This window comes from Salvelinus namaycush, chromosome 1 (genome assembly GCF_016432855.1).
Source record: "Salvelinus namaycush isolate Seneca chromosome 1, SaNama_1.0, whole genome shotgun sequence".
NCBI classification, from domain to species: domain Eukaryota; kingdom Metazoa; phylum Chordata; class Actinopteri; order Salmoniformes; family Salmonidae; genus Salvelinus; species Salvelinus namaycush.
Genome location: NC_052307.1, coordinates 4,620,890 through 4,647,385, shown reverse-complemented (window position 1 = coordinate 4,647,385; position 26,496 = coordinate 4,620,890). Strand labels below are relative to the sequence as shown.

The 26,496-nt window shown below is 45.9% G+C and overlaps 1 protein-coding gene across 1 annotated transcript in view; it reads right to left on the bottom strand.

Annotated features, from left to right (window-relative positions):
- LOC120050147 (protein unc-13 homolog B-like) overlaps positions 1-6,283 on the bottom strand; it is a 96,062-nt gene extending 89,779 nt beyond the window's left edge. The window contains exons 1-2 of the mRNA XM_038996817.1: positions 5,659-6,283; positions 3,310-5,406 (exon numbers count right to left, since the gene is read on the bottom strand). Of these exons, the coding sequence (XP_038852745.1) occupies positions 3,310-5,406; positions 5,659-6,283 (2,722 nt within the window). The remainder of the gene's footprint in view (positions 1-3,309; positions 5,407-5,658) is intronic.
- Between the last annotated feature and the right edge of the window lie 20,213 nt (positions 6,284-26,496).

The window sequence follows — 26,496 nt, the reverse complement described above, 5'->3', positions numbered from 1 at the left end:
GAGAGAGACAGAGAAAGAGAGACAGAGAAATAGAGAAACAGAGAAAGAGAGAGACAGAGAAAGAGAGAAAGATGAAAGAGATAGACAGAGAAAGAGAAAGACAAAGAAAAAACTAGACAGAAAGAGAAAGACAGAGAAAGAGACAGACAGAGAAAGAGACAGACAGAGAAAGAGACAGACAGAGAAAGAAAGACAGAACAAGTGAAAGGCAGAGAAAGAGAGAGGCAGAAAAAGAGAGACAGAGAAAAAGAATGACAGAGAAAGAGAGACTCATTTAACACCTTTAATGTTCCCTCAACTCCTTTAATGTTCCCTCAACTCCTTTAATGTTCCCTCAACTCCTTTAATGTTCCCTCAACTCCTTTAATGTTCCCTCGACTCCTTTATTGTTCCCTCAACTCCTTTAATAATCCCTCAACTCCTTTAATGTTCCCTCAACTCCTTTAATGTTCCCTCGACTCCTTTATTGTTCCCTCAACCCCTTTAATAATCCCTCAACTCCTTTAATGTTCCCTCAACTCCTTTAATGTTCCCTCAACTCCTTTAATGTTCCCTCGACTCCTTTATTGTTCCCTCAACTCCTTTAATGTTCCCTCGACTCTTTAATATTCCCTCGACTCCTTTAATGTTCCCTCAACTCCTTTAATGTTCCCTCAACTGCTTTAATGTTCCCTCAAATCCTTTATTGTTCCCTCAACTCCTTTAATGTTCCCTCGACTCTTTAATATTCCCTCGACTCCTTTAATGTTCCCTCAACTTCTTTAATGTTCCCTCAACTCCTTTAATGTTCCCTCAACTCCTTTAATGTTCCCTCAACTACTTTAACAAGGAAAACAAGAAGACCCTGCCTGCAGTGCAAACATTATAATGGGTCAAGGGTCAAATCACCACCAAGAGACAAACCAAATGAAGGAAGCAATGTAGGCAATACTACTGTACATGTTGTTGCCATGTAACACAGTAGAATAAAATGGTATTAACTCATGAGCAAGAATGGTCAATGTCAATGCACACAAACGTGTTATGAGGACATGCACATAAAGACATTGACTTGAGAAAAGAGACCTGATCGTCATGTCGACTTCCATCTGAAAGGGAGGAAAGTAAAAGAGAAGAGAGGAGAGAGAGAGAGAAGAGAGAGAAGAGAGAGACAGAGAAGAGAGGAGAGAGAAGAGAGGAAAGAGAGACAGACACAGAGAGACAAAGAGAGGCAGAGTCATCAGCTTAGCAGTACAATTAAAATAACACAACTCCTTCCAGCTGATCCATTAGCAGTAAAAACTGCTGGGAGGGTGATGGTACAGTAGTGATGCTGGGAGGGTGATGATACAGTAGTGGTGCTGGGATGTGATGGTACAGTAGTGATGCTGGGAGGGTGATGGTACAGTAGTGATGCTGGGAGGGTGATGATACAGTAGTGATGCTGGGAGGGTGATGATACAGTAGTGATGCTGGGAGGGTGATGATACAGTAGTGATGCTGGGAGGGTGATGGTACAGTAGTGATGCTGGGAGGGTGATGATACAGTAGTGATAATGGGAGGGTGATGGTACAGTAGTGATGCTGGGAGGGTGATGGTACAGTAGTGATGCTGGGAGGGTGATGATACAGTAGTGATGCTGGGAGGGTGATGATACAGTAGTGATGCTGGGAGGGTGATGATACAGTAGTGATGCTGGGAGGGTGATGGTACAGTAGTGATGCTGGGAGGGTGATGATACAGTAGTGATGCTGGGAGGGTGATGATACAGTAGTGATGCTGGGAGGGTGATGATACAGTAGTGATGCTGGGAGGGTGATGGTACAGTAGTGATGCTGGGAGGGTGATGGTACAGTAGTGATAATGGGAGGGTGATGGTACAGTAGTGATGCTGGGAGGGTGATGGTACAGTAGTGATGCTGGGAGGGTGATGGTACAGTAGTGATGCTGGGAGGGTGATGGTACAGTAGTGATGCTGGGAGGGTGATGGTACAGTAGTGATGCTGGGAGGGTGATGGTACAGTGAGACTGAGACAGGGACAGATAGGGACTGAGGTCATTAATAATTCATCATGAGAACGACTCCTACTATTTCCCTTCTTCTTCCTCTTTAATGCCAGACATACTTCCAGAGGAGATACAGCAGTTCATGCTTTTAATCCAGTATATGGACATACTGTCATGGCAGCACCTAGAATAGCAGGTGATGCATTTCTCCAAATGGGGCTTATAACTACAGGATCAGCAAAGAGCCAAATCTCTATTATATACCTTTCATCGGCCATTCTATCTGATTTAATGCCATGCATGTTACGATAAAGAAAATTCTGTATACCCACCTGTCAAATATAATAGTATGTGATATACTGTAATTGACATGGAAGTCAACGGAAGCTTAATTTCATGTTTGTTATGAGACAGAAATAATTCACACTGAAGAAGATTGGTTCTGGTGATGAACAAAGCAAAAGCCTTTTTAAAGCTACTTGCGCCTCCGCTGACGAAGATGTCTATGGGGTACAACATCGACTCAAAAACAACTTTTTTTGTATTTAAAAAAAAATTAGTCCAAAGGTTAATACAGCCCCAAAATGTTTTGCATGTCAGCAGTCAATTGGACTTTCAAGAAGCAACGTGTAAATGGCCACATCGTCATCATGATATGGCAGTGATATATTGAAAACTTGACTGCTGACATGGAAAACATTTTGGGACTGTATCAACAGTAGGAGTAATTTTAAAAAAGAAGCAAAATATTGTTTTTGAGTGGTATTGTCCTTTAAGGGATGTTATTGTACCCCAGAGAGGAAAGATAATAAGGGCTTTGATTAATCAAAGGTAGTCTGAAAAAGATCTGAGGTTTCTTTGGAAGTGTCGATTTTCACAAAAACAATAGAACACTAGTATGGTGCAGAGAAACAACCCAGAAAACAGCTCTAGACTCTTACGTGAGATGAGAAACAGTCCTAAACGACTGCTATTTCAAAGATGAGAAGAGGGGAAATGAGGATTTACTGTAACTGCACATATAAGACTCTCTAACAGAACAAATGCAGACTGTAACTCATGATCTGAAGAGACAAAACAAAGTACAAGTGAAGGAAGATGAGGTGTCAGAAGACAAAATAAAGAAAACAGTAGTAGATAGTTGAACTTTGTGCCACAACGTAGAGCACGGAGACGGAACAAAATGACAAGGTAGATGTGAGAGAATAGAAGGAAAAAGAGTTATTCATGCTAATAAATAAATAACCAGATGATGAACATGTGCTCTTGTTCCAGACAGTGCTTTACGAGTAACAGTACGACGGATGGTAGGTGATAGCTACCTGGGATGAGGTTGTCCTCCTTGAAGGTGGACATGGTCATGCTGGGAGGCTGACGCCGTGACTCCCTCTTCTCCCGCAGGATCTGCTGGAAGGTTCTCAGGCACTTCAGCCTCCGCACCTCCCGCTGGCTTATCTCCAGGGTGTGCTCCTCTGCTCTCTCTGCCTTTCCCGCTGCATCTCTTGCTGCCTCGCCTTCTGGGGCTGCAGGCGTATCTGGGACTTCTGGGTCTTCTGTGTCGGGCTGTGGCAGCGACAGGGGTGGGGGTTCGTCTCCCTGCTCCTCCTGGGGTGCCGGCTCCTCAGCCGAGAAGGTGACTGAGAGGGACTCTACAGTGGTGCATTGCGATAGAGAGATGTTCCGAGTGGGGGTGTGTGTTGGGCCCTGAGGCAGAGGAGAGTCTCCTTTTTCTTCTGCCTCTGCATTGGGTGGGGAGAACATAGGCTCTGGGCCAAGTGAAGCAAAGTCTAGGCCTGTTTGGGAAACGGCCTGTCCGGAGTAAGGAAGGAGAGAAGGTCCGTAAGGGTCATCCTGAGCCTGTTGGAGGCCGTCGCTGACCTCCTCTGGCAGGGTTTCACCTGGGCAGGGGTCTGAGGGAGCAGATGAGAGGACACAGGTCTGGGTTAGTCTCTCTGTGTTGTCCAAGCCCCCTGGGTCCAACCCATCCTCTTGTGACGTTTGGGACATATCTGCGTGGGGTAGGTTTGTTTGAGACTCCACCAAAAAGCTTGTGGGCTCAGTCTCATCTCCAGGACTCTTGTCAGTTCCGGGTCCTTCCAACCTGCGTAGTGCCTCCCGCAGGGCGGAGCTGAAGTCCAGCACGACTCGCCCGATCCGCTTCACGTTAAAACCAACGTTTTGGATCTCTGCGCTGTTAGGGCGCGGGAGCTGCCCTGGCATAACTCCTTCATCTGTACTGACCAATGGCATGTCTGTTTCAGCCACAGTGGGGTGTCTCAGTAAGGAGTTCACAGCCCAGGTACAGGTCACCTCTGTAAACTCTTCAGTCATGTCGTGCTCATGGCCAGAATAGTTCTCCAGGTAACTATCTACTTGGCAGTCAGTTGTGTAGCTGAGATCTGTGGGGGGAGCTGTGTAGCCATAGCTCTCCACCTCTTCAGTATGTTCTTCCATTGGGTGGTAACCAGAGCTCTGGGGAAATGAGCAATCAGCAGCACCCTCGTATCCCAGGCTGGGGTACTCTGAGTGGGTGTCTGTAGGAACTTGGGTCCCATGCTGTTGTTGCAGCCTCCGTCTATGGCAGCGCCACTCCTCACGACTGGAAGTGCTGGCGGGGGAGTTGTAGTGTAGTCCAGAGGAGTGGAGAGAGTGGAGGTCTGAGCTTCCTGTGGAGGACTGGCCCAGTGTACCAGTACTATACCCCTCTGAGCCCCCATACCGATCCCAGCTCCCTGTCCCCTCCAAACAGGCAGGCCCCTCTCCTTCCTGCTCTTCCAGACTCCTCTGTCTGGAATAACATTGTTCTTCACACCATATAGTCTTCCCAGTCCCACCATTTTGTCGGCCACCACCCCAGCTCTCCACCCCACCACCCCTACTACCACCTCTAGCACCACCACGCCCTGCACCGGGGCTGGATGAGGGTCTCTCAAGGTCGGACTCTGAATTGATGCTGTGTCCCGAGGATAGGGAGCTGGTGCTGGGGAAGTCCTGGTCGTCCTGCCGGTCCAGGAAGCCACAGCTCAGTTTCCTGACCATGGTGGGCTCTGGGAGGCTGTGTTTCAACAGCTCATCATCCTCCTGCTGCTGGCCGTCAGGCTCCACTAATTCGGTGCCTGGCGAGACTGTGGTAGACTTCTCTTCTGACGTTGGCAAGTGGAACTCCACTGGCGTCCCGTGGATGCTGTGGCGTTGGCTGAAGACGGACGGTCGGCAGACATTGGAATCTGAAGGCACCATCTGCCTACCTAAACTGCCGTAAGCACTGACAGGCCTCTGGTGAGGGGTGAAGGAGGATCCGTCACTGCCTCCTGCTGCCCCAGACCAAGCCTCATCTCCTGGTCTGCCACTAGTCTTGTTTCCTGAGCGAATGCCCTCTATCTCCAGGAGCACAGCATCCACACAGGAAGACACCTCCTCTACAGAGCCACGCACGGATGAAAGGTAATCTCGCAGGTCCGAGATCTCCTCCTGGATTTTGTTGATCCCTCTCAGCTCTTTCAAAATATGCTCGATGATGGCACTAGACTCCTCTTCCTCCTCTTCCTCCTCCTCCTCGTCTTCTTCTTCCTCATCCTCCTCCAGCAGAGTATCGTGACGTATTCTGTTGAAGTTGTAATCCACATAGTCACCCATAGAAACAGGTCTCTTTTGATCCGCATGGGTCCGACCGAAGTCAGCCTTCCCTCCTGCTGCCCCTGCCACTGCGGCAAACCTTGAGCTGTTCCTGTTTGGGCTAATCCGGTTCTGGTGTCGGGCTTTTCTTCTCTGTTCTGGAATGGTCCGGATACCTGCCGGGATTATCCATTTCTGGTGTTTGGGTGTTCGTCTCTTTTCCGGGACAGTCCTAATCCCCTCTGGGATACTCAATTTCTGCTTCCCTGGAGATTGGCTGCTGCTGTTGTGCTGCAGAGTGCAAGGGATCCTGACACAGCCCTCTCTGTTCAGCTCCACCTCCCCAATGCAGGAAGCCCCAGACACCCCTCCATGTGCCTTACAGTTGGGGATCCTCGAGGAGCAAACTTCCTCTCTGGGCCCACACCTCGCAAAAATATTTGTGGCCTCCTTTCTCTTCTCCTGTCCCTCTCCTCCGCCCTCCTCCTCGATCCCAGCATAGTAAAGGTCTGGGGCGGGTAGTTCCTGGCCGGATCCTTGGAGCAGGCGGTGGATCTTCTCCCGAATGACAAGCGCTACCCTGGGGTTGGGGGCCCTCTTTTTGCGAACCCGTTCCTTGATGTCCCCTTTGGGTGCAACGGCTGTTCCGTGTTGTCCATTGAAGCGGTTCTTGGAGAACATCTTCCCAGGACAGAAGCAGAGGCCCCTAGCCTTAGTTATCCCCCCACATCGTTGCTGGAATCACATTAAAAGAAGAGGCCGGCATCTAAGTCCGAGAGAACAGATTCATGGGTGCCTATTCAGCTGCACCTACCAGGAACTTTAGTTCATGGCTGTAAAGACACAATATCAAGAAACAACACATCTTTACTTCAACAATGTGATTATTAGATAATATTAACCTGTTTGGGCTCAAGGGGCAGTATTGAGTAGCCAGATAAAAGGTGCCCATTTCAAAAAGGCCTCGTACTCAATTCTTGCTCGTACAATATGCATATTATTATTACTATTGGATAGAAAACACTATCTAGTTTCTAAAACCGTTTGAATTATATCTGTGGGTGAAACAGAACTCGACTTAGAGCAATTTTCCTATGTGTATGTCAGAATGCAGAATTTTGCTGGCTGTTCTGAGACCTGTGTATTAATTTGCCTGTCCTCTATTGGTTGAGATGCACTGCATACGCCTTCCCCTGGGTGTCAGCGAATAGGGAGACTTGAAGTGGAGTTTCTACGTAGTTCCCAAAGGTTATAAATTGCTTGGAACCGAAATGTCCCATCTTTCCACTCTTCGCTCTGACGCAGGGAGGTTCTTGGCATGTCATGTTAGAAGCTCTTGTTTCAGCTCCAAGATATATCCGGCTCTGTTTTTATTCGATATAGGTGTTAAAGACATCGTAATGTTGTTATTTTAAACCGAATTATATCAGTTTATGTCAGTATATTGCAATTTTCGGGTATTTATTTTCGTGACGTTGTAGGAAGTTGGGTATCTCTGGCCCACATGGCTATTGTTTACTGCTAATTGCAACGTTGAAGACGACGTTCTCCAACCTAGCAACGATTATTTTGGACAAAGGACACCTTTCCCAAGATTCTGATGGGAGTTCATCAAAAAGTAAGAACTATTTATGCTGATAATTCATTGTTCTGTTGGAAAAAGTAAAATGCATAAGACGCCATTACTTGCAGTGTAGCCTTGCTTTATCGCACCCTGCATTGCGCAGTAACGTTAATTTTAAAAATGTAATTCAGCGATTGCATTAAGAACTAATTTGTCTTTCAATTGCTGTCCAACCTGTATTTTTTTTGTCAAGTTTATGAATAGTTTTCGATAAGAATAGGTGCCTTTCCAAGATGGCGCTGGACAGATTGCTTGAGTATTTGGACACTATTTTCATTGTATAAGCACGATTTGTGCCGCTAAATATGCACATTTTCGAACAAACTCTATATGCATTGTGTAATATGATGTTACAGGACTGTCATCTGAAGAATTCTGAGAAGGTTAGTGAAAAAATTAATATATTTTGGTGGTTTCTACGTTATCGCTATTTTTGCCTTGAATCAATGCTGTTGTTATGTTTGCTATTGTGCTAAGCTAATATAACGCTATATTGTGTTTTCGCTGTAAAACACTTGATAAATCGGAAATATTGTCTGGAATCACAAGATGCCTGTCTTTCAATTGCTGTACACTATGTATTTTTCAGAAATGTTTTATGATGAGTATTTAGTTATTTGGCGTTGGTGTCTGTAATTTTTCTGTCTGCTTTCGGTGCAATTTCTGACTGTAGCTGCAATGTAAACTATGATTTATACCTGAAATATGCACATTTTTCTAACAAAACATATGCTATACAATAAATATGTTATCAGACTGTCATCTGATGAAGTTGTTTCTTGGTTAGTGGCTATTTATATCTTTATTTGGTCGAATTTGTGATAGCTACTGATGGAGTAAAAAACTGATGGAGTAAAAAAAGTGGTGTCTTTTGCTAACGTGGTTAGCTAATAGATTTACATATTGTGTCTTCCCTGTAAAACATTTTAAAAATCGGACATGTTGGCTTGATTCACAAGATGTGTACCTTTCATATGCTGTATTGGACTTGTTAATGTGTGAAAGTTAAATATTAAAAAAATATATATTTTGAATTTCGCGCCCTGCACTTTGAGCTGGCTGTTGTCATAAGTGTACCGACGTCGGGCTTGCACGCCAAACAGGTTAAAGCCTATGACGAATAGCACAGGAAAGCCATGTGACTCCAGTCATTTATCTGTACACATTTCCTCTCCTTTCCCATCGAAGCAACAGTGGAAGAGGCATAATATATCATCGGAACTGAAAACCAACCGCTCGTTTAGTTCCAACGAAGCGGAAAAGACAAGAACAGGAGGAAGTTGTAATCCATAGCACACTAGATAAATGCTGCATGAATACGTTCTATGGATAGCAGATGTGTTCCGTTCACAGAGTTCCGTTCTCTCCATTAATGGAAATGGTTATTCACAGGAGCAATTGGGCTCAAGTACCGAGCTCTTGGGATTCTAATTAAGTAAGTACCGCACCTAATTCTTAGAAACTCCTCTGTTAGTAATTCATTATATTGCTATTCTGCCATTAAATTCCTAAAGGCCCATTCTGAAAAGGATCGAGCAGAGGTCACTTAAATTTTGTGACGAGGGCGGCATTGGTTTGGCCATGGAATTGGAATTAATTTATCTGAGTAGCTAATTGAATTTCAGAATGTAATTGGAAAAAGGTAGAAGAAGATTTCATAATATTATTTTTATTATTAATATTATTAAATGTTATATTCTACTATTAAATGCCATCCTGGAACTACTGTATCTGGCAATATGAGAAATATGACACAACCAACATGGAGTCAACGGAATGTGGAATCTGATGAAGTGCGTTCTTTGTTCTGTGTTCCGTGTTCCGTGTTCCGTGTTCCTACGTGTCTTCTACTCAATCCTCCCCCAGGATCCCTCTCACAAATATGAGAGGAGAAGTTATATCTTCCCTCTGTTCAGTTGAAGCCTGTCTTCCCCTGGGCCTTAATGGCCTTTTAATTGCCTTGACTACTGTAGTAATTGCAAATCCTGTAACTAGGCAGGTCCTTCACAAGCTAGGTAAGCTCCTTCGACTGACACAGATGAAAACAAGCACGCTACATATCCAACGTTCCTCGGATTAACTGTATTGGATGCAACACAGGACACAACTTTAAACTGTCATAGACACGATTACCAACCTTCTCACACCTTCTCTAAGGGACAGAGAGAAATCAGGAGCGAGCACTTTTGAAATGGTCTTAAATGAAAGGTTTTTTATGTGTGCCACTGTAAAGCCTTAGAGTTGAGCACCTCTGTGTGCTGCCATGTTTAATGCCCATCTCTGACTGGTTTATTGTTTGGGCTTATTATTGAAGTCACACTTGGTAAACACGCTATTCAAACTAAATCAGCTGACCATCCAAAGTCAGGACACACACATTCAGTGTGTGTGTGTGTGTGTGTGTGTGTGTGTGTGTGTGTGTGTGTGTGTGTGTGTGTGTGTGTGTGTGTGTGTGTGTGTGTGTGTGTGTGTGTGTGTGTGTGATCTACAGCAGTGGGAGTTAAAGGTCACGTTTTTGCAGCCGCTTTTCTGGGTAACAATTACGTACCTTTCTGTGATGGTTTTCATTAAAAGGGTTAAAAAAATATATTTAAAAATGGCTTCTTAGCAAAGATACATTTCTGCAGCAAAATGTTGGTAGGACTGTCTGGGAGTGGTCTGAGTGGGGAGGGGAAAACTGACAACTAGCTGTTATTGGCAGAGAGGTTTGGAACACTCGTTCTTATTGGTCTATTAACTAATTTACCACATGATGATGTCACCATGGAAGGCCAAGAGCACCATCCCACCAATACAGTATTTTCAAACAGCTCTTAAAAAAAGGGAATTATCATCATTTTCACAATTTCACAGTATTTTTCCAACCTCATAGTGCGGAAATATATATAAAACACAGAAAAAAATCAAGTTTGTGACTGCACTGGGCCTTTAAGTTAAGCTGCACCCTGAGGTTGTCTGTTCCACCAGGGAATAGGAAAGGAAGTGCACTTTGGGAGACACACTGAACTAAACTTTACCTGCTGTCACGTTCCTGACCGGTTTTCTGTTATTTTGTATGTGTTTGACGGTCAGGGCGTGAGTTTGGGTGGGTAGTCTATGTTATGTGTTTCTATGTTTGTTTAAGGGTGACCTGATATGGCTCTCAATTAGAGGCAGGTGGTTTTCATTTCCTCTGATTGAGAGTCATATTAAGGTAGGTGTTTTCACATTGTTTGTTGTGGGTGGTTGTCTCCTGTGTCTGTGTCAGTGTATGTTACGCCACACGGGACTGTTTTCGGTTTTGTTTGTTCGTTCGTTTTATGTAGTCAGTTTTCCTGTTCATGCGTTCTTCGTTTCATGTAAGTTCGTCGTTCAGGTCTGTCTACGTCGTTTATTGTTTTGTTAATTATTCAAGTGTATTTCGTTTCGTCTTCGTCTTGTTTAATAAATTAATATGTCAAGTTACAACGCTGCGTCTTGGTTCAATCCATGCTGCTCCTCTTCGGATGAAGAGGAGGAGGAAAGCCGTTACAGAACCACCCACCACACCAGAACCAAGCGGCGTGAATTCGAGCAGTGGCCTGCTACACAGGAATCCTGGACATGGGATGAAATATTGGAGGGAAAAGGACACTGGGCTCATATTGGGGAATATCGCCGCGCTCGTGAGGAGATGGAAGCAGCGAGAGCCCAGGAGCGGTGGTATGAGGAGGCAGCAAAGAGATGTGGCTGGAAGCCGGAGAATCAAGCTCAAAACCGCAGATATGAAGGTACGCAGCTAGCAAGGAAGCCCGAGAAGAAACCCCAAAAATTTCTTGGGGGGGGCTAAGAGGTAGTGGGTCTAGGGCAGGTAGGAGACCTGCGCCCACTTCCCAGGCTAACCGTGGAGAGCGGGAGTACGGGCAGACACCGTGTTACGCAGTAGAGCGCACGGTGTCTCCTGTACGTGTGCATAGCCCGGTGCGGGTTATTCCACCTCCCCGCACTGGTAGGGCTAGATTGAGCATTGAGCCAAGTGCCATGAAGCCGGCTCTACATATCTGGCCACCAGTACGTCTTCTTGGGCCGGCTTACATGGCACCAGCCTTACGCATGGTGTCCCCGGTTCGCCTACATAGCCCGGTGCGGGTTATTCCACCTCCCCGCACTGGTCAGGCGACGGGGAGCATACAATCAGGTAAGGTTGGGCAGGCTCAGTGCTCAAGGGAGCCAGTACGCCTACACGGTCCGGTATTTCCGGCGCCACCTTCCCGCCCCAGCCTAGTACCACCAGTGCCTACACCACGCACCAGGCTTCCAGTGCGTTTTCAGAGCCCTGTTCCTCCTCCACGCACTCTCCCTATGGTGCGTGTCTCCAGCCCAGTGCCTCCAGTTCCGGCACCACGCACTAAGCCACCTGTGCGTCTCCAGAGCCCTGTACGCACTGTTCCTTCTCCCCGCACTCGCCCTGAGGTGCGTGCCCTTAGCCCGGTACCACCAGTTCCGGTACCACGCACCAGGCCTATATTGCGCTTCGAGAGGTCAGTGTGCCCTGTCCCTGCTCCCCGCACTAGCCTGAAGGTGCGTGTCCTTAGCCCGGTGCCTCCAGTTCCGGCACCACGCACCAGGCCTACAGTGCGCCTCATCCGGCCAGAGCCATCCGTCTGCCCAGTGCCATCTGAGCCATCCGTCTGCCCAGTGCCATCTGAGCCATCCGTCTCCCCAGCGCCATCTGAGCCATCCGTCTCCCCAGCGCCATCTGAGCCATCCGTCTCCCCAGCGCCATCTGAGCCATCCGTCTGCCCAGTGCCGTCTGAGCCATCCGTCTGTCCCGAGCCATTAGAGCCGCCTGTCTGTCCCGAGCCGTCAGAGCCGTTAGTCAGTCAGGAGCTGCTAGAGCCATTCGTCCGTCAGGATCTGCCAGAGCCGCCAACCAGACAGGATCTGCCAGAGCCGCCAACCAGACAGGATCTGCCAGAGCCGCCAACCAGACAGGATCTGCCAGAGCCGCCAACCAGACAGGATCTGCCAGAGCCGCCAACCAGACAGGATCTGCCAGAGCCGTCAGCGAGCCATGAGTATCCAGAGCCGTTAGCCAGCCATGAGCGTCCAGAGCCGTCAGCTAGCCATGAGCGTCCAGAGCCGTCAGCTAGCCATGAGCGTCCAGAGCCGTCAGCTAGCCATGAGCGTCCAGAGCCGTCAGCCAGCCATGAGCGTCCAGAGCCGTCAGCCAGCCATGAGCGTCCAGAGCCGTCAGCTAGCCATGAGCGTCCAGAGCCGTCAGCTAGCCATGAGCGTCCAGAGCCGTCAGCCAGTCATGAGCTGCCCCTCAGCCCAGAGCGGCCATTTATCCAGAACTGCCTCTCAGTCCAGAGCTGTCTCTCTGTCCGGAGCTGCCCTTCAGTCCGGAGTTGCCCCTCTATCCTGAGCTACCTCTCTATCCTGACCTACCTCTCTGTCCTGAGCTATCTCTCTGTCCTGAGCTACCTTATCCCGGTGCTGCCCCTTATATCGACGGTACCCTTTAAATTAAGTGGGTGGAATAGGAGGGTGGTCATTCAGAGGGGGAGACGTAAGCTGGGATTGACTATGGTGGGGTGGGGACCTCGCCCAGAGCCTGAGCCACCACCATGGTCAGACGCCCACCCAGACCCTCCCCTAGACTTTTGGTGGTGTGTTCGGAGTACGCACCTTGAGGGGGGGGTTATGTCACGTTCCTGACCGGTTTTCTGTTATTTTGTATGTGTTTGACGGTCAGGGCGTGAGTTTGGGTGGGTAGTCTATGTTATGTGTTTCTATGTTTGTTTAAGGGTGACCTGATATGGCTCTCAATTAGAGGCAGGTGGTTTTCATTTCCTCTGATTGAGAGTCATATTAAGGTAGGTGTTTTCACATTGTTTGTTGTGGGTGGTTGTCTCCTGTGTCTGTGTCAGTGTATGTTACGCCACACGGGACTGTTTTCGGTTTTGTTTGTTCGTTCGTTTTATGTAGTCAGTTTTCCTGTTCATGCGTTCTTCGTTTCATGTAAGTTCGTCGTTCAGGTCTGTCTACGTCGTTTATTGTTTTGTTAATTATTCAAGTGTATTTCGTTTCGTCTTCGTCTTGTTAAATAAATTCATCATGTCAAGTTACAACGCTGCGTCTTGGTTCAATCCATGCTCCTCCTCTTCGGATGAAGAGGAGGAGGAAAGCCGTTACACCTGCTGCCTGTTGAGTTGATGCAAAACCAGCGAGTGCTAAAACCAGGAAAGGCCCTGAAGCAAACACTGGATCAATGACGTGTTAATAATACACATGTTTTTTTACACTCAAGTTTTCAAATTGGCCAAAGACTTCTGTCAAGATTCACACTTGCTTACTCCACCTAACTGACCAGATAAGGAAATAGGGGGAAAGTTCTGAGGAATGGTCGTGTTAGATCTTCAAAAAGCATTCGACACAGTAGATTATGACATCCTACTGTTTAAACTATGAGTCCTGGGTTTTAACAAGTTAACCATAGAGTGGCTCAGAGAATATAATCAAATGGTGGATGTGAACGGGTCGCTATCCGAACACAGAACCTTTCTTTGGCTCCTCCTCTTCCTGTTGTACATCAATGACTTGAATGTAGCCTTTTCATGGGACATTTTTCATTTATGCTGATAATTCTGCACTTCTTTTGTCCCACAAGGATTAGGCAGTGATTGAAAAAAATGCAGAACTTCAAAATGGTAGTAAATGGTTGTCCGACAATAAGCTGTCACTTCACTTGGGGGAAAACTGAGTCAATCTGGTTTGGACCCAAGAACAAATTAGGGAGATCCCCTGCCTTTAATGTCATGGTGGGGGACACAGTGGTTACTGCCAAAGACATTGTGAACTACACTCTTAGAATTAGTTGTGACTCGAGGAGCCCTGGCGACCCTTGCTAGTTGCTAGTCAATGTTTCATATTTGCACCTTTGGTTAGTTGGGTTACTTTACTTGCTTTGGCAATTTAAACATAAGTTTCCCATGCCAATAAAGCCCCTTAAATTGAATTTAAATAAACTTATGTTTAAATTGCCAAAGCAAGTGAAGTAGATAATAAGCAAAAGTGAAAAAAACGATAAAAACTAACAGTAAATATTACATTTGAAATGTCATATTATGTCTACATACAGTTTTGTAAAGAATTGCAAATAGTTATAGTACAAAAGGGAAAATAAATAAACATAAATATGGGTTGTATTTACAGTGGTGTTTGTTCTTCACTGGTTGCCCTTATCTTGTGGCAACAGGTCACAAATCTTGCTTCTGTGATGGTGCACTGTGGTATTTCACCCAATAGATTCGGGAGAGAGAGAGAGAGAGAGAGAGAGAGAGAGAGAGAGAGAGAGAGAGAGAGAGAGAGAGAGAGAGAGAGAGAGAGAGAGAGAGAGAGAGAGAGAGAGAGAGAGAGAGAGAGAGAGAGAGAGAGAGAGAGAGAGAGAGAGAGAGAGAGAGAGAGAGAGAGAGAGAGAGAATATAATGGAGGGAGATGAGAGAGAGAGCATAAGAGTGAAAGAGAGAGAGAGAGAGAGAGAGGGAGAGAGAGAATGTGAGTGAGAAAGAAAAAGAGAGTGATGCTTGTGTCTTTTTCACAGACAGGTCTGTCTAACGCACCTGTGTCCAACTCCTTCCACAGAAGGCCGAGTGTCAGTGGGTTTTCGCTCCACCCTTGTACTTGATTGATGAATTAAGGTCACAAATTAGTAAGGAACTCCCCTCACCTGGTTGTCTAGCTCTAAATTGAAAGGAAAAACCAAACACCCACAGACACGCCGTGAAATTAGTTTGACACCCCTGGTAACGGCATGGTAGAGACTGATGGACGCCAACAATGTGTGGTCTCTAAACATAAATATATCAGGGATGAACACTCCTCTGGACGCCATGGCAACACAGTGCCAGGTCCCCGTGGCCGAGAGACAGAGCTTCAGCTAACTAAAGAACGAGAAGCGGGGGAGGAGAGGAGGAGGAGAGGAGAAAGATGGGATCACAGCACAGCTGTGGTGGGAGGACGAGTTCAGTGACTCCAGCTGTCACAGCTGCCATTAACGAGAGAGAGAGACAGAGAGACAGAAAAAGAGAGAGACGGAGAGGGAGAAACAAAGAGAGAGAGACAGAGAGAGGGAGAAACAGAGAGAGATAGACAGAGAGAGGGAGAAACAGAGAGAGAGAGTACAGGTGAGAGCGAGGAAATGAGAGATTAAGAGAGAGGAAGACAAGGGAGAGAGCGAAGAGAGAAGCATAGCAATTGAGTGAAAGACAAATATAGGTGGAGAAGAAGAAAATGAAAAGACAAGAATAATGAGAGAGAGGAAGGAGGGTAAAGACTAGCAGAATGAGAGAGAGGAAGGAGGGTAAAGACTAGCAGAATGAGAGAGAGAGGAAGGAGGGTAAAGACTAGCAGAATGAGAGAGAGAGGAAGGAGGGTAAAGACCAGCAGAATGAGGAGAGAGGAAGGAGGGTAAAGACTAGCAGAATGAGAGAGAGGAAGGAGGGTAAAGACTAGCAGAATGAGGAGAGAGAGGAAGGAGGGTAAAGACTAGCAGAATGAGAGAGAGGAAGGAGGGTAAAGACTAGCAGAATGAGAGAGAGAGAGGAAGGAGGGTAAAGACTAGCAGAATGAGAGAGAGAGGAAGGAGGGTAAAGACTAGCAGAATGAGAGAGAGGAAGGAGGGTAAAGACTAGCAGAATGAGAGAGAGGAAGGAGGGTAAAGACTAGCAGAATGAGAGAGAGGAAGGAGGGTAAAGACTAGCAGAATGAGAGAGAGGAAGGAGGGTAAAGACTAGCAGAATGAGAGAGAGGAAGGAGGGTAAAGACTAGCAGAATGAGAGAGAGAGGAAGGAGGGTAAAGACTAGCAGAATGAGAGAGAGAGGAAGGAGGGTAAAGACTAGCAGAATGAGAGAGAGGAAGGAGGGTAAAGACTAGCAGAATGAGAGAGAGAGGAAGGAGGGTAAAGACTAGCAGAATGAGAGAGAGAGGAAGGAGGGTAAAGACTAGCAGAATGAGAGAGAGAGAGGAAGGAGGGTAAAGACTAGCAGAATGAGAGAGAGAGGAAGGAGAGTAAAGACTAGCAGAATGAGAGAGAGAGGAAGGAGGGTAAAGACTAGCAGAATGAGAGAGAGAGGAAGGAGGGTAAAGACTAGCAGAATGAGAGAGAGAGGAAGGAGGGTAAAGACTAGCAGAATGAGAGAGAGGAAGGAGGGTAAAGACTAGCAGAATGAAAGAGAGAGAGGAAGGAGGGTAAAGACTAGCAGAATGAGAGAGAGAGGACGGAGGGTAAAGACTAGCAGAATGAGAGAGAGGAAGGAGGGTAAAGACTAGCAGAATGAGAGAGAGAGGAAGGAGGGTAAAGACTAGCAGAATGAGAGAGAGAGGAAGGAGGGTAAAGACTAGCAGAATGAGAGAGAGAGAGGAAGGAGGGTAAAGACTAGCAGAATGAGAGAGAGAGGACGGAGGGTAAAGACTAGCAGAATGAGAGAGAGGAAGGAGGGTAAAGACTAGCAGAATGAGAGAGAGAGGAAGGAGGGTAAAGACTAGCAGAATGAGAGAGAGAGGAAGGAGGGTAAAGACTAGCAGAATGAGAGAGAGAGGAAGGAGGGTAAAGACTAGCAGAATGAGAGAGAGAGGAAGGAGGGTAAAGACTAGCAGAATGAGAGAAAGAGGAAGGAGGGTAAAGACTAGCAGAATGAGAGAGAGAGGAAGGAGGATAAAGACTAGCAGAATGAGAGAGAGAGGAAGGAGGATAAAGACTAGCAGAATGAGAGAGAGAGGAAGGAGGGTAAAGACTAGCAGAATGAGAGAGAGAGGAAGGAGGGTAAAGACTAGCAGAATGAGAGAGAGAGGAAGGAGGGTAAAGACTAGCAGAATGAGAGAGAGAGGAAGGAGGGTAAAGACTAGCAGAATGAGAGAGAGGGGAAGGAGGGTAAAGACTAGCAGAATGAGAGAGAGAGGAAGGAGGGTAAAGACTAGCAGAATGAGAGAGAGAGGAAGGAGGGTAAAGACTAGCAGAATGAGAGAGAGGAAGGAGGGTAAAGACTAGCAGAATGAGAGAGAGAGGAAGGAGGGTAAAGACTAGCAGAATGAGAGAGAGAGGAAGGAGGGTAAAGACTAGCAGAATGAGAGAGGGGAAGGAGGGTAAAGACTAGCAGAATGATAGAGAGAGCAAAGAAGAAAAAAAGAGAAAGTACAACAGACAGTTATCAGCTGAACGCCAGTCCCCCCCAGGAGACAGTTATCAGCTGAATACCAATCCCCCCCAGGAGACAGTTATCAGCTGAACGCCAGTCCCCCCCCCAGGAGACAGTTATCAGCTGAATACCAGTCCCCCCCAGGAGACAGTTATCAGCTGAATACCAGTCCCCCCCAGGAGACAGTTATCAGCTGAATACCAGTCCCTATAGGAGACAGTTATCAGCTGAATACCAGTCCCCCCCAGGAGACAGTTATCAGCTGAATACCAGTCCCTATAGGAGACAGTTATCAGCTGAATACCAGTCCCTATAGGAGACAATTATCAACTGAATACCAGTCCCTCCAGGAGACAGTTATCAGCTGAATACCAGTCCCTCCAGGAGACAGTTATCAGCTGAATACCAGTCCCTATAGGAGACAGTTATCAGCTGAATACCAGTCCCCCCCCAGGAGACAGTTATCAGCTGAATACCAGTCCCTATAGGAGACAGTTATCAGCTGAATACCAGTCCCTATAGGAGACAGTTATCAGCTGAATACCAGTCCCTATAGGAGACAGTTATCAGCTGAATACCAGTCCCTATAGGAGACAGTTATCAGCTGAATACCAGTCCCTATAGGAGACAGTTATCAGCTGAATACCAGTCCCTATAGGAGACAGTTATCAGCTGAATACCAGTCCCTATAGGAGACAGTTATCAGCTGAATACCAGTCCCTATAGGAGACAGTTATCAGCTGAATACCAGTCCCACCCAGGAGACAGTTATCAGCTGAATACCAGTCCCTATAGGAGACAGTTATCAGCTGAATACCAGTCCCTATAGGAGACAGTTATCAGCTGAATACCAGTCCCTATAGGAGACAGTTATCAGCTGAATACCAGTCCCTCCAGGAGACAGTTATCAGCTGAATACCAGTCCCTCCAGGATTCCACGATTGCATTTTTTTATAGCAAAATCACAATTTTCCCCAGTATATGTGAGTGCTTGCAAATTTGACCAATCACTGCACTACTCCACATAAAGCTGTTATATCATTGTAATAGTATTGCATACAACTAACCCATCACCACTGTACAAAAAGAGGGCTCATAATTTCAACCAATCAACGCACATTCACCGCATAATTTTGACAGGCACTTCATCCGGGTGGACTGAGCTACAGAAAGGGGAAGGAGTGGCCATATACAGTATGTAAAATCAATTTTCATGGCGTCCCAATCTTTAATTAAAAAGTGAACTTCTGTTCATTGCTGTTCATAGACTACAGCTCAGTGTTCAACACTATAGTGCCCTCCAAGCTAAGGTCACTGGGACTGAACACCTTCCTCTGCAACTGGATCCTGGACTTCCTGACGGGCCGCTTCCAGGTGGTGCGGGTAGGCAACAACACATCCGTCATGCTGACCCTCAACACGGGGTCCCTCAGGTGTGCGTACTTAGTCCCCTCCTGTACTCCCTGTTCACCCACTACTGTGTGGCCGTGGACGACTCAAACACCATCATTGCCGATGACAAGACGGTGGTGGGCCTGATCATCAATGACCATGAGACAGCCTATTGGGAGGCGGTCAGAGACCTGGCAGCGATGAGACAGCCTATTGGGAGGCGGTCAGAGACCTGGCAGTGTGGTGCCAGGACAACAACCACTCCCTCAACGTCAGCATCTATTCCCCAGTGCTTCTGTCCAATTAAGACATTAGCATTTACATGACGCACACTCACGAACAGAAGCACACAGGCCTGCACGCTCACATGTACACACAGCAATAAAACTGACATACAGTACTAGTCTAAAGTTTGGACACAACTACTCATTCCAGGGTTTTTCTTTATTTTTACTATTTTCTACCTTGTAGAATAATAGTGAAGACATCAAAGCAATGAAATAACACATACGGAATTATGTAGTAACCAAAAAAGTGTTAAATATTTTTAAAATATATTTTAGATTTTAGATTCTTCAAAGTAGCCACCCTTGGCCTTGATGACAGCTTTGCACAATAAAGGAAAAACATGGAATGAGTAGGTGTGTACAAGTAAGCTAAGTACAACCGCGTTTGCCACCACGAAACTGTGTTTGTGATATTAAACGGATTGCATTGCAATGTAAAGTATTTCCAGTTAAAGTCACTTTACTTATTAAGAGAGCTGGAGAGTAACAAGCAGAGAGCTTCGTCGGCTTCATTCAATAGAGGGGAGAGTAGGGTGGATGGGGAGAGGGAGGGGGGTAGTTGTAGTGTGTATGTAATCACTCTACCAAACAAATCAAATAAGTGGGCTCCCCTCCACCGTTCCACCCCTCCCTTCATCCTTTCATCCCTTTCGCCTCCTCTCCTCTCCTCCCTGACAGCATACTACCGTTCCCTGAGTATTCTGTTCCATGCTTGGCAGCCTGCGACCGCTAGCTAACGGCACCAGTGCGATGCTAATCGGTTTATCATCTATTTGCCATCCAGAGACGTCCAATCATCTTTCTGGTCCCAATGTAGCCCCCTGTTCCATTCAGGAGGATGTAATCCTGCTCTCCCATTAGGAGAGGATAACGAACACCAAGGTCGACCTCAAAACTCTCTTTTCCATGATTAAAAACAGTGAAAGGAAGCAAGGCGTTTTGCCGGCTAGCTGGTAGCTGAGAGAGAAGAGAGAAGCCTCCTGGTGGTCAGAGAAGGTAGTGCCTTCAGCTGTATCCCTACTCCTTAAAGACTTCCGCATGCTTCAGTTCATTTGGTGACTAGCCGAACTAGGCTAGGTGAACCGAACAAGTGTGCTCGCATACTCCATTAAAATAATTTGATTGAAAAAAAATGTAAAAGCGTCAAGTGTCTGCACTGACATTTTCAAACTGAGTCTGTACTACCTACATATTTCAAGCAGACCACCATAGTCCCTGTACCCAAGAAAGCAAAGGTAGCCTGCCTAAATGATAACTGCTCCGTAGCACTCACTTTGGTAGCTATGAAGTGCTTTGAAAGGCTAGTCATGGCTCACATCAACACCATCATCCCGGAAACCCTAGACCCACTCCAATTTACATACAGCCCCAACAGATGCACATATGACGCAATCTCAATCGCACTCCACACTGTCCTTTCCCACCTGGACAAAAGGATCACCTACGTGAGAATTCTGTTCATTGACTACAGCTCAGCGTTCAACACCATAGTGCCCTCAAAGCTTATCACTAAGCTAAGGACTCTGGGACTAAACACCTCCCTCTGCAACTGGATCCTGGACTTCCTGATGGGCCACCACCAGGTGGTAAGGGTAGGCAACAACACATCTGCCACGCTGATCCTCAACACAGGGGCTCCTCAAGGATGCGTGCTTAGTCCCCTCCTGTACTCCCTGTTCACCCACGACGTCATGGCCAAGCATGACTCCAACACCATCATTAGGTTTACTGACGACACAAGAAAGGTAGGCTTGATCACCGACAGCGATGAAACAGCCTATAGGGAGGAGATCAGAGACCTGGCAGTGTGGTGCCAGGATAACAACCTCTCCCTCAATGTGAGCAAGACAAAGGAGCTGATCATGGACTACAGAAAAAGGAGGGCCGAACACTCCCCATTCACATCGACTGGGATCTAGTGGAGCGGGTCGAGAGCTGCGAGTTCCTTGGTGTCCACATCACCAAAAAACTATCATGGTCCAAACACACCAAGATAATCGTGAAGCGGGCACAACAACAACTTTTCACCCTTAGGAGACTGAAAAGATTTGGCATGGGTCCCCAGATCTTCAAAAAGTTCTACAGCTGCACCATCGAGAGCATCCTGAAAAGTTGCATCACTGCTTGGTATGGCACCTGCTCGGCAAACGACCGTAAGGCACAACAGAGGGTACAGTCCAGTAAATCACTGGGGCCAAGCTTCCTGCCATCCAGGCCCTACACTACAGTTCAAAAGTTTGGGGTCACTTAGAAATGTCCTTGTTTTTGAAGGAAAAACACTTTTTCTGTCCATTAAAATAACATCAAATTGATCAGAAATACAGTTTAGACATTGTTAATGTTTTAAATGACTTTTGTAGCTGGAAACGGCATATTTTTTTATAGAATATCTACATAGGCGTATAGAGGCCCATTATCAGCAACAATCACTCCTGTGTTCCAGTGGCACGTTGTGTTAGCTAATCCAAGTTAATAATTTTAAAAGGCTAATTGATCATTAGAAAACCCTTTTGCAATTATGTTAGCACAGCTGAAAACTGTTGTGCTCATTAAAGAAGCAATAAAACTGGCCTTTTTTAGAGTAGTTGAGTATCTGGAGCATCAGCATTTGTGGGTTCGATTACAGGCTCAAAATGGCTAGAAACAAAGACCATTCTTCTGAAACTCGTCAGTCTATTCTTGTTCTGAGAAATGAAGGCTATTCCATGTGAGAAATTGCCAAGAAACTGAAAATCTCGTTTCAATGCTGTGTACTACCCCCTTCACAGAACAGCGCAAACTGGCTCTAACCAGAATAGAAAGAGGAGTGGGAGGCCCCGGTGCACAACTGAGCAAGAGGTCAAGTACATTAGAGTGTCTAGTTTGAGAAACAGACGCCTCACAAGTCCTCAACTGGCAGCTTCATTAAATAGTACCCGCAAAACACCAGTCTCAACGTCAACAGTGACTCCAGGATGCTGGCCTTCTAGGCAGAGTTGCAACTTGCTGTTTATTATCTATGCATAGTCACTTTACCTCTAACTGAATGTACAAATTTCCTCGAGTAACCTGTACCCCCGCACATTGACTCAGTACCGATACCCCCTGTACATAGCCTCGTTATTTTAATTTTATTATGTTACTTTTTATTACATTTCTTAACTCTATTTCTTGAACTGCATTGTTAGTTAAGGGCTTGAAAGTAAGCATTTCACGGTAAGATCTACGCCTGTTGTATTAGGCATATGTGACAAATACAATTTTGATTTGATATTGATTTTATTTGATAGTAATTTTTGTCCATCTTGAGATGCCGTAGCCAGTATACACTTCCTCAAAATAGCCAGAGTTAGAACTGAAGAAGTCAGTCATTCATTTTGACGCTATTGTTGAGGACATCTTAGTCGTGCAATTTTACATCTAACTAAGATGTTTGGTGTAGTATTTGTCAAGTGACAAAACATCAATGAAACAATTTGCCTCTTGTTGAATGACAACAAACACTCCATTGAAGAATCCCTACTGTTGACCAATCACCAACGAAGGGCTGTAGAATTCAGGCAGTTGACTTCGGGCTTGCCTTGAGAGAAAATGTTATGTGCACAAACTGCCGGGGGGGAAAAAAATTCTGCACGTACTGTCCTGAACTGTTTCGATATTGGAAGCATGCAGATGTCTTAACCGTTCCACGTCTTGTATCAAAATGCATTGTGGGATCAGATCTGCATCCACACCGGTGATGCCGGTGATGAGATTGACATGCTATGATCGAATACAGAACGTCCTTTTAAACCCCAGTGTTATCAGGCTCAAACACACCGTAATTCGATAGGGCCCTATCAAATCTGGTTTATTTTTTCCTAAATTCCATTTTCTACATGTAGTTTTTCCAGGTTTCGGATTCTTCCGTTTTTTACATTTTTTTCACTCAAAATCACACTTTTTTTAATAGAAAAACAACAATGGATGTTTCAATTCCACAAGAATGCTAAAATCAGATCAGGAGACCACTTTTGAGGTCTTGGAAAAATATAATACATTTTAATTTTTCGGTGTAGCTACCCTTCAATTCAACTGCTGCATCAGCAAGAGACTTGTTTGTTTAGCTGTGTTTCTGTAGCACACACGTAATTGCAGAGCTCGATCGATGCTAATAATCATGATATCATTCTGCCAGGTAGGCATAGGCTACATTGTAGTTAGCGTTTAATTGAGAAGGTTTTTGGGGAAGCCTTTCCATCTACCAGATGACGGTTATCCTTATTAGCATCATCGCTAACGGCTACACACAAAGTAGTGACAAACGCTCACACACAGACAAGGGGCATTCCTACGTTGCCTCTTCAGAAAGTTGAAGGAAATACGAATCACTGAGGCATTTTTACCATGTCTTATGATAATCTTGGGCATATCAGTCCATTTTAGAATAAACGCAATACATTTATTTGATTTCGTTCTAAGTGCAATACATTTTTGAATATTTTTTAATTCCGTTTTAATGTCTTGATTCCGTGATTTTGTCCACATTCTCCGCATCGCAAATTTTATAGTGCCCTACTTCTAGCTGGGAGACTAGGACAGTTCCATGGAAGGAGACATAAAAACCCTGATACAATAATCAGGTCAGTTCACCTCGGGTGGCTAGTCTGGACATGCCGTTCTGAGCTGAACAAATCAATAACAAGCAAAGAATAGAAGTCATCCTTCTCGCTCTCCCTTTCAGTCGGCCAACACAGATCAGAGTGATCTCTCTCTCTCTCTCTCTCCCTCTCTCGTTCTCTCTCTCTCTCTCTCTCTCCATATCTCTCTCTCTCTCTCTCTCTCTCTCTCTCTCTCTCTCTCTCTCTCTCTCTCTCTCTCTCTCTCTCTCTCTCTCTCTCTCTCTCTATCTCCCTCTCTATCTCTCTCTCTCTCCCTCTCTCACTCTAGTTCTGTCACTGGGGACACTGACCTCAGTCTCTATCCTCTCTGATCCCCAATGTCTGTCTGCTTCCAGCCACCCACCCCATCAATCACAAAATCAGGGCTGTGTATAGGTGTGCGTGTGAGTGTGTGTGTGTGTGTTTACACCAGGGAGTGGGCAACCCTGGTCCTAGCACTTCATGTCTTTTGATTTAACCGACCTGGAAAACCAGGTGTGTTGAATTTTGTCAATCACTGAACTGCTCAATTAGCTAAGTAGCTCAATGTGGTGTCTAGTCGGGACAAAAATCCTTCAGTACCTACGGCACTTTAGCAACAGGGTTGACTACTCCTTGTGTTCACGTTTTACTATTAGTAACAGAAATCCCCACAAGAATACTAAAACCAACTAAAATTCAGAGAAGGGAGGACATTTTGCCAGTCCTCGCTTGTAAAAATACTACTTTGGGTTTAAGGGTTAGGTTTAGGGTTAGGATTAGAAATTGGGTTATGGGTTAGGTTTAGGGTTAGGATTAGAAATTGGGTTATGGGTTAGGTTTAGGTTTAGGATTAGAAATTGGGTTATGGGTTAGGTTTAGGGTTAGGATTAGAAATTGGGTTATGGGTTAGGTTTAGGGTTAGAAACTAAGGTTAGGGGTTAAGGTTAGGGTGAGGCTAAGGGGTTAGGGAAAATAGGATTTTGAATTGTTGGTTCCCAAAAAGTCCTCACAACTATACAGTAGTACGACATCGTTGTGTGTGTGTGTGTCCCTGTCTGTTCCTGTTCATGTGACTGACAGCCTCCACATCATCAGTGGATACAGAAGCATCAGATTGTCCGTGTGCATATTAAATTACAGGTAGTTACTGCACTTATACCATGGTACCAGAGCATGGCACACACACACACACACACACACACACACACACACACACACACACACACACACACACACACACACACACACACACACACACACACACACACACACACACACACATAGGTTGACAGTCAATCAGACACTATTAGTAAATTAGGTAGCTCAATATAAAGGGAGCCTTCTGTGGTTGTGCACAGATAGACATCAACAGACGTTTGGTTTGAAACGTCAATAGACTGACAGTTACAATCAGTCAGCACAATGACCAAATCAGTCAGTCAGTACCACGATCAAACCAGTCAGTCAGTACCACGATCAAACCAGTCAGTCAGTACAATGACCAAACCAGTCAGTCAGTACCACGACCAAACCAGTCAGTCAGTAACACGATCAAACCAGTCAGTCAGTACCACAATTAAACCAGTCAGTCAGTCAGTACCACGATTAAACCAGTCAGTCAGTCAGTCAGTCAGTACCACGATTAAACCAGTCAGTCAGTACCACGATCAAACCAGTCAGTCAGTACCACAACCAAACCAGTCAGTCAGTACCACGATCAAACCAGTCAGTCAGTACCACGACCAAAGCAGTCAGTCAGTCAGTACCACTATTAAACCAGTCAGTCAGTACCACGATCAAACCAGTCAGTCAGTACCATGACCAAACCAGTCAGTCAGTACCACGATCAAACCAGTCAGTCAGTACCACGATTAAACCAGTCAGTCAGTACCACGATCAAACCAGTCAGTCAGTACCACGATTAAACCAGTCAGTCAGTACCACGATCAAACCAGTCAGTCAGTACAATGACCAAACCAGTCAGTCAGTACCATGATCAAACCAGTCAGTCAGTACCACGATCAAACCAGTCAGTCAGTACCACGATCAAACCAGTCAGTCAGTACCACGATCAAACCAGTCAGTCAGTACCACGATCAAACCAGTCAGTCAGTACCACGATTAAACCAGTCAGTCAGTCTGTCAGTACCACGATCAAACCAGTCAGTCAGTCAGTACCATGATCAAACCAGTCAGTCAGTACCACAACCAAACCAGTCAGTCAGTACCACCATTAAACCAGTCAGTCAGCACCACGATCAAACCAGTCAGTCAGTACCACAACCAAACCAGTCAGTCAGTACCACGATTAAACCAGTCAGTCAGTACAATGACCAAACCAGTCAGTCAGTACAATGACCAAACCAGTCAGTCAGTACCACGATTAAACCAGTCAGTCAGTACCACAATTAAACCAGTCAGTCAGTCAGTACCACGAAATAAACCAGTCAGTTAGTACCACGATCAAACCAGTCAGTCAGTACAATGATCAAACCAGTCAGTCAGTACCACGATTAAACCAGTCAGTCAGTCAGTACCACGATTAAACCAGTCAGCCAGTCAGTACCACGATCAAACCAGTCAGTCAGTACCACGATTAAACCAGTCAGTCAGTACCACGATCAAACCAGTCAGTCAGTCAGTCAGTCAGTACCACGATCAAACCTCAGTATGAGAGTATGAGCCCAGGCTGACAATCAATCACCCACTACCTGACCCTGACAGTCACAGAGTCCCAGCGTCACACCCACTACCTGACCCTGACAGTCACAGAGTCCCAGTATCACACCCACTACCTGACACTGAGGGTCACAGAGTCCCAGTATCACACCC